This window comes from Microchirus variegatus, assembly GCF_963457635.1.
Source record: "Microchirus variegatus genome assembly, chromosome: 1".
Classification (NCBI taxonomy): Eukaryota; Metazoa; Chordata; class Actinopteri; order Pleuronectiformes; family Soleidae; genus Microchirus; species Microchirus variegatus.
This window is the reverse complement of record NC_139802.1, coordinates 42,322,399-42,335,597: the sequence shown is the minus strand read 5'-3', so window position 1 is coordinate 42,335,597 and position 13,199 is coordinate 42,322,399. Positions and strand designations below refer to the sequence as shown.

The following is a 13,199-nucleotide window of genomic DNA, read 5'->3' as shown; positions in this document are numbered from 1 at the left end:
TTGCAAATATTTTCAACGCATCCTTGTTCAGGGCGATCCCGACTATTATGGTGGTAAATTTCAAGTCATTCCGAGATACTTTTTGTTTTTGAGACTAAAGTCAGCTCACTGTCAAAGTGCATCATGGATGGATGGATAATTTTCAGAATTTAAAAAATTCATTAAAATTATTCCTTAAGAGTTTTGCAAATATTTTCAACAGATCCTTGTTCAGGACGATGCCGACTATTATGATGGTAAATTTCAAGTCATTCCGAGATACTTTTTACACTCATCAATCACTAAAACGCCCTGCTACTTTTACTCTTAATACACATTTGTAATAAGTAAAAGTATGAACACAACATAACTATGAGTATATATGCATTAATTTCATCTTTTGGAACCTACCGTACCTGTTTTGAAAGCAAATGGCTGCAATTTTGAATATTTTGCATGTTTTACATATTTACCATAATGTCCCCTTTAAAAGTAGAACAGGAAGCCATGAACGCAAACAGAATGACTCTCACTTCAAAATAAAAGCTGAGATTAAATGTTCAAATTGATGGTTTACAAACAGTATTGAACTTAAAATAACAATCAAGAAAAAAAAAAAAAAAAAAGATTATTCTTATTTTTTTGTGATCAGAAGTTTAAAAGACACCGGACCACGCCCCCTCGCTCGTGACGAAGTCATGTGACCACTCCGCAGCGTGACGTATCATCAGCTGACAGCTGTCGCAGGAGTCGAGTCCCTCCGTCGACCTTCGTCTCCGTGAACCAGTCCTCTTTCAGCCCGCAGAGCGCACCTCCTGTCCCCGCCATGGCGAGTCAGTCTCAGGGTATCCAGCAGCTGCTGCAGGCCGAGAAGAGAGCGGCCGAGAAGGTGGCGGAAGCCCGTAAACGTGAGTATGACAGGCGGCCTCGGGGTTTCGCGGAGGCCCGTTAGCCTGTTAGCCCCTGTTAGCACCTGTGAGCGGCTGAGCCGCCCCCGGTGTGTTCTGTCCGATTCAGACCCGGTCCAAAGCGGACCCGGGTCTACAGTTAGAACCAGTTCTACTGTTAAATCTGAGGGTCAGTGTTTGTAAGAAGTTAATCTCGAAAAAGAAGGAAAAGGAAGATGGCGTCTGGTTGTTTCATTGACTCAAACAGTCGTTTCCTTCTCTTCAGTTATTAATCATATTTGTTATTTGATTAATAATGAATACATCAACACCTCATCATTAATGAATGTTAACGAGTGCTTTTAATGTTAAATTAATGTCATTTGTTTTGGTTCCTCTTCTGATGCTTGTGGACGTCACATGATCTCATCATGTGATCAAGACTCAGAATGAATGGAGATTAATCACAGACAGAGGATTGAATCACATCCTATCAAGAGCACAAACACACACACTCATTTTACATCCTTTGTGAGGACACACTTAGATATAATGCGTTCCCTTAAATGTTACTAGAGAATTAATCTTTTAATAATATTACTTAAGAGTCTTAAAGTTTATCACATTTACTGTACTCGAGTATCAAAAGTCACTTTCTGATATAAAATTTACTTTTAAGTAGTTTTAAGTAAAGGTTGTTGGTTCAATTCCTATATAGTCTATAATATACGTGTCCTTGAGAAAGACACTTAATCCCATGTTGAAGCTTGTGAATGGGTGAAAACTGTAGAAAAGCTCAAAACAAATACAGACCATTACCAACTCTTCTTCTGATTTTATTTGCTAGTAACACATATAGATAGGTCGGGGAAATGCAATGTTACTTTGTTACTGTACAGCACCGCCTACAGGTCTGGCATATGTACTACAAGATAAGACCCTCGTCTCTTTTCCACCACACTTCTGTCTCTCCTTGGAGCATTAAAAAAGACGAAAAAAATTCTTGAATTTAACTTGTAGAAACCATAGGAACGTCCCCCCCCCACCACCACCACCACCTCCTACTGGTCCTGACAAAGTCGGTGTTTATGCCAGAAAAGGTTCTAAAGAGGCTTTGTGTAATTGTGTCTAACTTCCTGTGCGTCGTTTCCTCAGGTAAGAACCGGCGTCTGAAGCAGGCGAAGGAGGAAGCGCAGGCTGAGATCGAGCAGTATCGTCTGCAGAGAGAGAAGGAGTTCAAGACCAAGGAGGCTGCTGTAAGTTTTCCATGATGATATGATTTAATAATATATAAAATACACCATCCTGTTTAAATCAAACCTGAATATATTGTTTAAAAAAAAACATGTTTTTCTTTGCCCTTACCCCCCAACAGGCCCTTGGTTCCCACGGTAACAGCGCGGTGGAGGTCGACCGCGACACGGCGGAGCGGATGGGTCGCATCCAGGCGAGTTACCGCGGTAACCGGGAGGCAGTGCTGGGCGAGCTGCTGCGGCGCGTCTGCGACATCAAGCCGGAGTTCCACGCTAACTACCGCGTGGCTGGCTGAGAGGGAGGGGGGGAGAGACAGGGGGAGTGGCCACGAGGTACCTGGGAGGGGTCCATATGGAAGGGGGGGGGGGGGGGTGCGGAGCAAAACGGGAGACGTGGATGTTGGCGACACGAGTGACCAAATATGAGACAAATATTTATTGTGAAGGCGTTTTTCCTGCTCCGAGCTGAAATAAATGTTGTGTTACTGTGTTGATGTTTACAGATATAAATATCAAAATTAATGTTTGTTTGTTTGTTTTTGTTCAATCTTTAACACGTCGCTGTATCTTGGGTCAGGACAGAGAACCAAACAGACTTTAGCTGTACATGACATCGTCTTAGGCAAAGCTGATTGGCTGTTTCCTCTGAACCTGATCTCTAACCTGATTGGCTGAAAGGTGGAAAGGCTTTTTTTGTGTGTGTGTGTGTGAGAAAATCTAATGTGACCCCGTGACTTCCTGTTGATGTTTGTGAAGTTAATGATGAAAATGGTGATTAAATGAAAACGTATAAAAAAGTAACTGACTGTTGATTGGCTCAGACTGTGTACAGCTGCTCTGTGGTTGTCTGACAGGGTCATGGAAGATGAGATTAGATTAGATTAGACTAAAATAGTCAACGGTGAGAATACAAAAGAGGAAATAAGCACCTTTCACCACAGACATAATGAAGTGCAGTGGCACATAATTATTGCACAGATGAGTAAGAATTTAATCGTTGTGTGTCTTGTAATTAACACCTGTCACAGCGTTTAGAGGAGTTAAACTGATATGATGATAGGTTTTCTGCTAATAGAGTTCTGACTTAAGCTTTAAGTATTCCCCTTTGTGCGTGAACCTGATGAACAGGAACTTTGTTGTTGTTGTTGTTTCCCCACAGCTTTTACAGACGTGAAGGAAAGGAATGTGTAAAAGAGTCTGTTTATAGGCTCCTCCCCCTCACCTGCTCGCTGTTCATCCTTTTACCGTAATATTGTCTTCATCCAGCTTCCTTGTTGATACCAAACCGAGTCGTGTAGAGCTGGAGCTGTAGAATATAAAAGCGTTGTATGGTTATTTAAACATTAGTTATTATGTACATCCATATGGTCACTGAGTTGCCAAACTTCTTACAATGGGGACCTAATTTTTAAAGATGTGATCTGAAAAAGACCCAGTGGAGAATGGAGGAGCATGTTACACTTGTACGATTATTGTTCTTTCCTTTTCTCTTTTCAACTGCCCAGACTTTTGATGTCTGCACATGAAAAGCTGGTCCTCCGCGTCCTGTCTAGTACAAACGTTTTCATAACGCAGCGCAGGAAGTAGGGCCCGCCGGAATCGAAGGGGAAGGAGGATGTTGACGTTGACTCGAACACACAATTATAGACATCGATGTTCCGTTAAGCAAAGCTGAAGGAAAACCAGTCGGTACGTAGAAGACACAGGAGGACGTGTGTACAGTGTATTCATAAGAATGTAGGGACGAGTAGAAGAAGACGGGGCAGGAACTGAAAGGAAGGTCAAAGGTCATCAAACGCCTCAGGATAGGGCATACAGGACTAAATCACACAAGTATTGTGTCATGTGACACATGGGCAGATGCCTCCTGGTGTGAAGAAAGAATTCCCACTATTCCTGGTACATAATATTTGGATTCATTTGGGGGGGAAATAAATATTAAAATAAAATGACTTTGGTCGAAGTTGAAGTCACTTAAAAAAACAATATATATATATAGATATATATATATATATATTGTTTTTTTTTAATATTTAAATATATGACATTTACAGTACTTAAGTATCAAGAGTAATTTTCTGACTTTTACTTTTTTAGAGGTAAAAGTAACATGCTGGCCTATGTGTCCTTGAGCAAGGCACTTAACAGTATAAATACAGACCATTACCAACTCTACTTCTTCTGATTTTATTTGCTAGTAATGAGTAACAAAGATAGTTAGAGGAAATGTAGTGGAGTAAAAGTAACAAAATAAAAAAAAGTAAAGTACAGATACCTGAATTTTGTACTTAAATATTTGTGCTTTTACATTACAACACAAAAATGCACCCCACATTTTATCCACTTTACAAATGAGTCCAAATTATACATCAAGTCTTTAAAACGTATAAAATGAACTAAAGCCCACAGATTGTATGATATTGTGAAAACTATCCTCCTTTTCTTTTCCAATAAAAACATGTAGTTGTCTCTCTCTGTATTGTAATGAGTCTATGTATCCACACCCCCAATCCGGCAGGGGGCGATAGAGCTCCTACAAGCTGGATGCCAAACGTCATTGAAATCAAAAGGAGACGACGGCGAAGAAGAAGGAAGTGCTGCTGTCGTACAGAGACGCTGACGGAGAGGAGCTCCTTCTCTTCTTCACTCGCCTCTGTTTTCCCTCCTCCTTCGCCTTTTTTGTGTTTTTTTTGTAAAGAAAAATATATTTTTCGTCACATTTCGTCAACTTGACGTGGAGAAGAAGAAGAATTCCCGGAACATCCGCGGGTGAGTGAGCTCGGTGTGCTTGCGTGACCTCTGCTGCTAACTTTTAGCACCTCACTTGCCAACGCATCAAAACCCCGACAGAGAAATGGACCGATTTAATGTTTGACTCGGAACGGCCCGGCGAAGGTCGAGCTCGGGCTCTCGTCCGAACCGGTTTTCGGAACCGGACCGGGCCTGTAGTGAGTTCGGCTCGCGTGTGGTTCACTTATAGCCTGATATGAATAGTGTTTATGTGGTTTTTGTGTGTGTGTGTATGTGTGTGTAGTAGTCAGTGACCATCAGCTGAGGAGGTTTTAGCCTTAAGTGTCAAGTGTGCGCGCGCGCGTCCCCGTGACCACAGCAACCACATTCAATGTTTTTCTTATCCTTTTAGATGAATATTTGTATTAATACAACGTATATATATGTTTCTATTATACCTGAACATTACCGGGTTAATTACTAAGAATATTTAACACGTTTATGAAAACTGCAAGTGAGTACAGAAAACAACAGTGTCACGTTCAAAGTCCCTTTCTTCCCCATTATGATGCTCACTGTTGTTCTTATCTTGATTTCCGTCTAACTTATCTTAGGCCTCAACAATCAAACATTGTGAAAACAGGGTCACTTTTCTTCTTCAATCAAAAATGACTCGATTAATCACCGAAAAGCCACAGAGAGGCTAAATAACAGTAGACATGCATTTGAGCACTTAAAGAAGGAGGTAAAGGTCAAAAAAGTGAAGTATTTTACCATCATTCTCTTGTCAACGGAGACAAAAAAAATGGAACTGAGACGTTTCACAACCCTGTATATGGCGTGGAAAAACACATGTCTGTTTAGATCTTATTTACTCTTATTTATTGTTTGTTTTTCTACATATGCACTAGGGATGTGAATCTTTGGGTGGCTCACGATTCGATTCAAAATCGATTCCCGATTCAAACGATTCTCGATTCAAAAATTTATACAATGCATAGCGTGTTAAGGCAAAATATGGCATCAAAACAATACAGTTTGCATAAGATAATGTGATCACATAAAGGCAAACTTAACATTTATTAATTCAAAACAAAACAAAAACTTACTGTACAAAAAAATAACTTGCATAAATAAAAGCTAAGACTAGCTGCCCTTTTCTCCCAGAAGTTACACAAATAAACTGTACGCAAATAACACAAGAACTAAGGGTGCGTGAGGACTGTCTGAACTAATCACAGATAATGTTTTAACATAGAGAGCTCTGCTAATGTTTTTTTTAAAAAGCCTCAGACATCGGCCCACAATCTAATCTAATCTACACGCTGTGATTTACGGGGGCCCCTGCTGTTGAAAATGCCAATGAACTACAGTACTGATTCCCAAATGGTAAAGAGTCAAGTTACAATAAACGGTGTAAATGAATAATGAATAGAATAGAAAGGAACCAATTTAATACAGGTTATAGATCGTCATCCGTGTCATTATTTCAATATAACTAGTGAAATACCCATTCAGTGTGTGCCTCTTACTCTGCACACACCTGTAGGGCTGGAACAATTACTCGATTATTAACCGATTAATCTAAATGAATCGTCTTTACCTCTCTTTTTTGCTCCATATAACAGAGACGTCATTTAAAAAAAGGAATCATTTTGGTTTGTGGACAAAACAAGACGTTCGAGAACATCACCGTTTCCAGGTTTTGGGAAACGACGATCAATATTTTCTGACATTGAAGTCTGTCAATAAGTATATGAGAATATATACAGTCACAGAGACGGGATGAACCAAGCCAAGGAAAGTGGAAAGTGCTGCATTTATTTATGTGTTATATGATATCTCATAATTACCATTGCCTCACCGTGACCTCTTTAAAATTTAAAAAAAAAAAAAACAGATTACAAAATAAGGAGCAGTAAATCACGTTAAACAAGATTCTCTGTTGGGAGTTCATCTGATCAATAATCAACCAGTTAATCAATAATCGGCTGTACAGGTGGTGAGTTCACCTGTGGTCTAAAGGTGAGACCCAGATAGGACTCGATAACAGGTCACTGAGGTCTACGTGATCTTAGGAATCGGGCGTCATGGTCACATGACTCGGTGGAACGCCACCTCCATCGCGTTCCTTGTGCTCCTCCATCACGCCTGGGTTTTTAATTTCTTTGATTTACTAACCGACTGAGATTAAAATCTCTTTTACAGGAAACACCAGAGGGGGAGGGACTGAGCGTACGTGCAGGCTCTGTTGTTCTAATCTGTGTCATTGGGTTAAAGGTCACGGTTGTTAACCCGCATATAAAGTCATTAAAGAAAGAGAGAGGGACACACTGACCTCGTCAGAGAGAGAGCGAGTGATGCTAACTCGGGTCGCTCGCGGCGACGATCGTTCTCGCTGTTAATGTTAACGATGCTGTAATCTAATAATCTAGTGGCAGGACGCAACCGCAGAGCGCTCAGATTGGCTCTTTGACTCTCCCGTAGCCTCAGGGCTCAGGCGGCCAATCGGATTAGAGCAGGGCGTCTGCTCTGTGGCGTCAGACTGTTACCGCGGTTACATCTCTGCTGCGTTGTGATCAGTTCAGTCTGAATCTCTTACTGGATGAGTTGGCATCAGCGTGACTAAGGTAAGACAGCGAGAGAGAGTTCGTAATGCGTTATTTTTTAACAATGATTTTATATTTATTTGCTTGCAGAGGCTGCAAAGCTCCAGAAAATGATGAGAAATTACGAATGTCAAATGTCTTGTTTTGTCCACAAACCTAATTTATTCAGATTTAATGATTTATTTGTTAGATGGAGCAAAGAAAACAGAAAATATTCACATTTAAAAAGCTGAAAAGTCACTACACGACTATAATAGTTGACAATTAATTAAGTAAGCAATTAATAATCGACTCATCTGCTCTGTGACTGTTCATTATTAAATTAAAATTGTTTTAAAATCTCTCATAAGTAACAAGAATACCAGTATTTTTTCCCTCCTGTATGGACCAGATTTCCATCTCTATCAGCAATATCAGAAGCAGAAATGCGTCACGTTTACGTCATCGTCAGTGAAAAACCAAATCACGAAGTCATGACGGGAACAACTGAGGAACAATCGACGTAAATCAAATTGATTTCAGACTGAGCCGTATTGGACTAAAATATTCAAATTGGCGTGTTTATTTGAAGCGTATATATTTGAATAAGTCGTGTCCATGTATACAAAGCCACAGAGACTTTCTGTTTTTAAGTTTTCTTCAGTACACGCTGTTCTCTCTCGGTTTCCTCAGGAGTATTGGGGGAAAACATGGCTGTAAATCTAATTTATTGTGGATTGTAAATTACGATTTCAATTAAAAGTGTAATTTTCAGTCGTTTTATACTGAAATCACACAGAGGTTCTTGCTGCTCGGTTTCATCACATACATGATGTGACGTCACAACGCAGCTCCACTTGAACAGAGTGACACGTTCACAGACGACACAATAGAAGAACAAAGAAACAAAAAAAAGTGTCTCTTCTTGTCGTTCACACGCAGCCGCAGGTAAAACAGGTCTTTCTGCTGACGACAATAACTGAATATTGATGACGGTGAGCGCACACTACAGAGCAAATAACACTCAGTTTTGACTAATTCATGTTACATCATGTTACTGTAAAAAAAAAAATATATAAAGTATATTTAGATTTAAAAGTTCAGGCTCTATAAAGTGACGCTGGGTGAGGAAGGCAGAGGATGGACCAGCTTTTCCGTTGAGGACTAACACGAGTTGCTCTCGTTCTTTCACAGCCACAGCATCGTAAGCGATGAACCACGACCACGACCACGCCCATCACATGCACAACACCGTGGCCACGCCCACCACCGGCCATGACCACGGTGGCGGAGGAGATCACGGAGGACACGGCGGCGGCGGCGACGCCGGTGGACACATGATGGTGAGAGCAGCTACGTTCTACCAACAGTGGCATCAAATGGCTAATGTTTCAATGCTAATGCCAACTGTTGTTGTTGTTGTTGTTGTTGTTATTAGATGATGAGCTTCTACTTTGGCTACAAAAACGTGGAGCTGCTGTTCAGCGGGCTGATCATCAACTCTGCTGGAGGTCAGAGGTCAAACAGAACCATTCTTGAACCATGATCGCATTCTTTTCACTCTTGACAATAACCCCGCCTCCTTCTCCCCTCGTGCAACCAGAAATGGCCGGCGCGTGTATCGGCGTCTTCTTGCTGGCCATCCTGTACGAGGGCTTAAAGATTGGCCGCGAGGTTCTGCTGCGTCGCAGTCAAGTCAACGTGCGCTACAACTCAATGCCGCTGCCCGGGTCTGACGGGACGGTGCTGATGGAGACGCACAAAACTGTCGGGTAGGTGGCAAACCCGGACGCTAGCGGCTAACAGGCCCTTACACGTTTACACTCTATCGGTAGATTCACATTTCAACAAAGTAATCACTTGTTCATGTCAGCGTGAAGGGGGCGGAGCCTATTTTGAAAGTCAAAGTAAAGTCCAACCTCTCGAGAAGCAGCAGGTAACTGTAAGAATCCTTGGTTCTGGTATGTTGGTTCTGGTTCTGGTGTGTGTCGGTCTGATACGAGGCGCATGTACTCATATTTGCACTTTAGTACTTTATTACAGTCATTATTTCAGTTTGTGAGTCTCGAGAGCGTTTCACAATCTTTTATAAGGGCATTCACCCTCTCGCATCCACTTTCCCTTACTTAGTCTTACTCTCACACTCACAGTGAGAGCGAAAGAGTGTCCCACAACTTGAAAACACAACTTATATCTGTGTTTTTGTTTGTAAAACACACACTACTTTCTCCTCCTTGCTCATGTTTTGCAAAGCAAAGCCACACCATGAGATGGAAGATACATTTAATATAATAGAAAACCCGTTTGGTACTAATTGGCAACAAAATATAGGATGAAAATATGTTAAGTTATATTAATTCACTCATTAGATACATTACAGTTAAACACAAGTAAACCCATAGGTATTGTACTACAACTGTAAGTACGTACTTGGCCTCTTCGCCAGCATAAAGGTTTTCATCTTTGACGGTGGATAGATGTTGTGACCTGGGATGACAAAAACATTATTCAGAGACAGGCTAACGGGAGGAGAACATGATACCAGATCCCCACAGGATCCAGAGAGACGGTGGAGGTGAATCGCCGGTAAACACTCCGCTGTATTATGATGAAAACTGCCAGCGAAGAGATGAGTTTTCTGACATATTGCCTGATTTATGTGCTGTCTACTGTATACTATGGGATGAATCACGTTCTTTTTGGCCAGTGGGCGTGTCAGAGGTTGGTTGGTTGGTTGGTTGGGACGTCGGGTACTGGAGCTCAATTGGCAACAAGTAATGAAATGAAAGTGGTGTCGGTGAATCCCTACTGTTAACCTGTTCTGTTTGATCTGTGGGCATTTGACTGTTTTGTCTTTAATAATAATAATTATTATTATTATTATTTTATAACTCACTTAATTTTTCTGAATTTGAATCTTTACAGTTTTGGGTGTTTTTTTTCATATTTTTTTCCCCACTGTGTTGACGACTCTCTGACCAATCAGGAGCTGTCAGTCTGTCGTCTGTTCACATTTTTAGTATCGGCTCAGCTTGTTTGGAACCTCTTTAGAACAGGTACTAAGAAATAGTGCTGGGCGCGTTAACGACGTCAACGTCATGTTTGCGTGACATCATGTTTAAGTGACTCCGGATTGTTTAAATGAGTCTGTAGAGTAACGCTAAACTTTAAAAACAGAGGCACACATACGCAGCACACAGGTACGCTGGTTATTTGTAGCGCTGCCCTTTTCGTTAAATATGCAGACCACTCCTGTTTGACTGTACTGAAACGAGCTAATGCAGCTAACGGGGCTAACTGGTAAACAGTGCCTGGACTCCGGCGTCGTGGCACGTAAACATGACATCACGCGCGACTTTTTCCGGTCAGTCGTCATGGAAATGTGTCGTTAACAGAGTACCCAGCACTACTAAAAATAAAACCACACAAGGTTGTAGGTACCACTGTCGATCAAAAACTGGTTCCACCTTGATGACGGTTCCAGAGAAGCTAAGCTTCTGTGGAAGTGACGGTTTTGCCACATTTGTCAAATGAAAAAATACCTATTCTGTGCCATCCCATAGAGAACAGTTGAAGCTGAGTTTCAAGTAGTTTTAATGCGGGAATACAAAAAAATCACGTAAGACGATCTGTGATAAACGGCCGATTCTGAACGAACTAGCGGCACGTTCTAATCGCGTTCTAATTGCACGTTTAGTATTGAAATGTAAATACAACACACTACATATTTGACAACATTTTAGAGGAAGCTGAGCTTCACTTACTGCGTTAGAGGAGGAATCACCGCTGCTGTGCACCACTATAACACGTCCCCCTCTGCTGTTGTCTCCTCAGGCAGCGGCTGCTCAGCCCCAGCCACTTCCTGCAGACCCTGCTGCACATCATCCAGGTGGTCGTGAGCTACTTCCTGATGCTTGTCTTCATGACCTACAACGGTTACCTCTGCATCGCCGTGGCGGCCGGAGCCGGCATGGGCTACTTCCTGTTCAGCTGGAGGAGAGCGGTGGTCGTCGACATCACCGAGCACTGTCATTAGCAAACGTGAGAGTGAGAGAGAGGGAGAGAGAGAGAGAGAGAGCGGGGAAGAGAGGGAGCGTTGACGGGTTTCATTTCTGCTGATTACAATCGTGACACACTCACTACTGCCCTCCAGAGGCGACGTAGTGGTGGTGTTTCAGGTAGCACTTGAAAATAACAAGAAACTAATTATTCAGTATCCATGGTAACACTGAGTTATTAACATTAGGTTAGCGTGCACATTAACCAACACATTTGACCAGTAAATATCCTTCTTTAGCTTCACACAAAATGTTGTTTTCTTTTTTTTTTTCTTCACACCTTCTAGTGGCTGAGCCAGCCAATCAGAGCTTGAATTGGCCAAACCTCCTCCTGTCTTTAATTCCTCTGTTATTTTTGTGCCATGACAACTAGAAGGTTAGCCTTAGCTGCTGCTAGTCAAAGTAGACAAACCATACATACACTAATCTAGTTAGTTAGCGTTGTTAGCAGAGCTCGCCGAATGAGCCATCGATCACAACATGGTATTTAAGCAGAGAGTTTAATTTATGAATGACACACTTTATATACATTATCAATTTTAGATTCTTTTGATTTAACTGCAATTGTATAAAAAAAGAGAAAGGGTTTGTTTTTTTTGTTTTGTTTTTTTAATTGAAAAATCACAAATCATGTGGTGCTTCTGTGATTCATCCACAGACATGAACTCAAACTATAAAATTACTTTCATGTTTACACACCTTTTTTTTAAATATTTTTTTTAAGTATAAAGAAATTGGAAAAAGATGAAAGACAAGTCACAGAGTCTAGTCTTCTGTGTTGCTCCCTGGGCCTTAAACGCCACACCGTCTTGCCTTAATGTGGCAATGATCGCAAAAGCCACGGTCTACAGCGGTGACCTTTACTGACCGACGCCAAACTGTCGTCCTCGTACGTCTCGTCAATGTATGTCGTAGTTGTGATTCACACCTGAAGGTAGGCGGGGTTTACTTAATGGACCAATGAGTTGCCGGGACAACTCCGTCTCTGCTGCGTACAGTAATGTCGTGTCCCACTCACTTTTCGTCTCGGTGCTGTCAGTGTTCGTGGTGCGTTCAGAGTGAGTCTGTAAATCCGAGTTGTATATGATGATTAAAACACGATGAAGGAAACTTTTATCTGGACGTTGTTTAATTGTGTCATAAATGCTGTAATAAAAAAAAAAGAATAAAGTTTAAAGAGGAAGTCCTTGTCGGCTCATTATTACTCATCACTTCCTGTTTGTTTAAATCTACTCCTCAGTGGGTAGCTGCTGCAGTTTTGGATTCACATACTCTCTCTGCAAGAGCAGGGAAATGTGTTCTCTCTCTTTCTCTTTACAGAATGACATTATTTTCTCACAACCCTCCTTTGATAGTTCTCACAGCTTCTTCTTGGACGACAACTATTGTAGGATTGGTCAGAAATGTGGAAGTGGGTGTGGTTAAAGCGGATATGAGGACTTCCCAGTTGTGTACACTTTCAGGAGTTTCTCTCCTGACCAGAACTCACTTTGAAAAAGAACACATTCTCTGTCCTACTGAGTATGTACAGGCTATTTTGACATGTTAAATAAATGTAAATATCTTAAGATATACAGTATGTAAACAGTGTACCTGTCTGTGTGTGTGGGGGGGGTTTTCCTCCAGGTCCTCCAGTTTGTGGAGTGGACGGTTGTTTGCCTCTGTGTCCCTGCCTTTCCTGCTGTGTCAGCTGTGACTGGCACC

General features: G+C 41.5%; 2 protein-coding genes across 2 annotated transcripts; both read left to right on the top strand.

Moving 5' to 3' along the window:
- Positions 1–717: 717 nt before the first annotated feature.
- Positions 718–2,415, top strand: atp6v1g1 (ATPase H+ transporting V1 subunit G1; the record flags this gene model as incomplete). The annotated part of the gene is made up of 3 exons (XM_083886003.1): positions 718–887; positions 2,022–2,122; positions 2,242–2,415. The coding sequence occupies exons 1-3, from the start codon at positions 806–808 to the stop codon at positions 2,413–2,415; spliced, it is 357 nt and encodes a 118-aa protein (XP_083742129.1). The 5' UTR covers positions 718–805.
- Positions 2,416–4,736: 2,321 nt separating this feature from the next.
- On the top strand, positions 4,737–12,596 carry slc31a1 (solute carrier family 31 member 1). Its single transcript, XM_083899664.1, has 5 exons — positions 4,737–4,888; positions 8,632–8,780; positions 8,876–8,948; positions 9,041–9,209; positions 11,272–12,596. The coding sequence occupies exons 2-5, from the start codon at positions 8,649–8,651 to the stop codon at positions 11,471–11,473; spliced, it is 576 nt and encodes a 191-aa protein (XP_083755790.1). The 5' UTR covers positions 4,737–4,888; positions 8,632–8,648; the 3' UTR covers positions 11,474–12,596.
- The last annotated feature ends 603 nt before the right edge of the window (positions 12,597–13,199 follow it).

Excerpts from the sequence above, each read along its gene's own strand:
- slc31a1 (XM_083899664.1), top strand. The coding sequence starts at position 8,649 with ATGAACCACGACCACGACCACGCCCATCACATGCACAACACCGTGGCC. Across the intron at positions 8,949-9,040 it reads GATCATCAACTCTGCTGGAG|AAATGGCCGGCGCGTGTATC; the intron begins GTCAGAGGTCAA and ends TCGTGCAACCAG. Across the intron at positions 9,210-11,271 it reads GAGACGCACAAAACTGTCGG|GCAGCGGCTGCTCAGCCCCA; the intron begins GTAGGTGGCAAA and ends TTGTCTCCTCAG.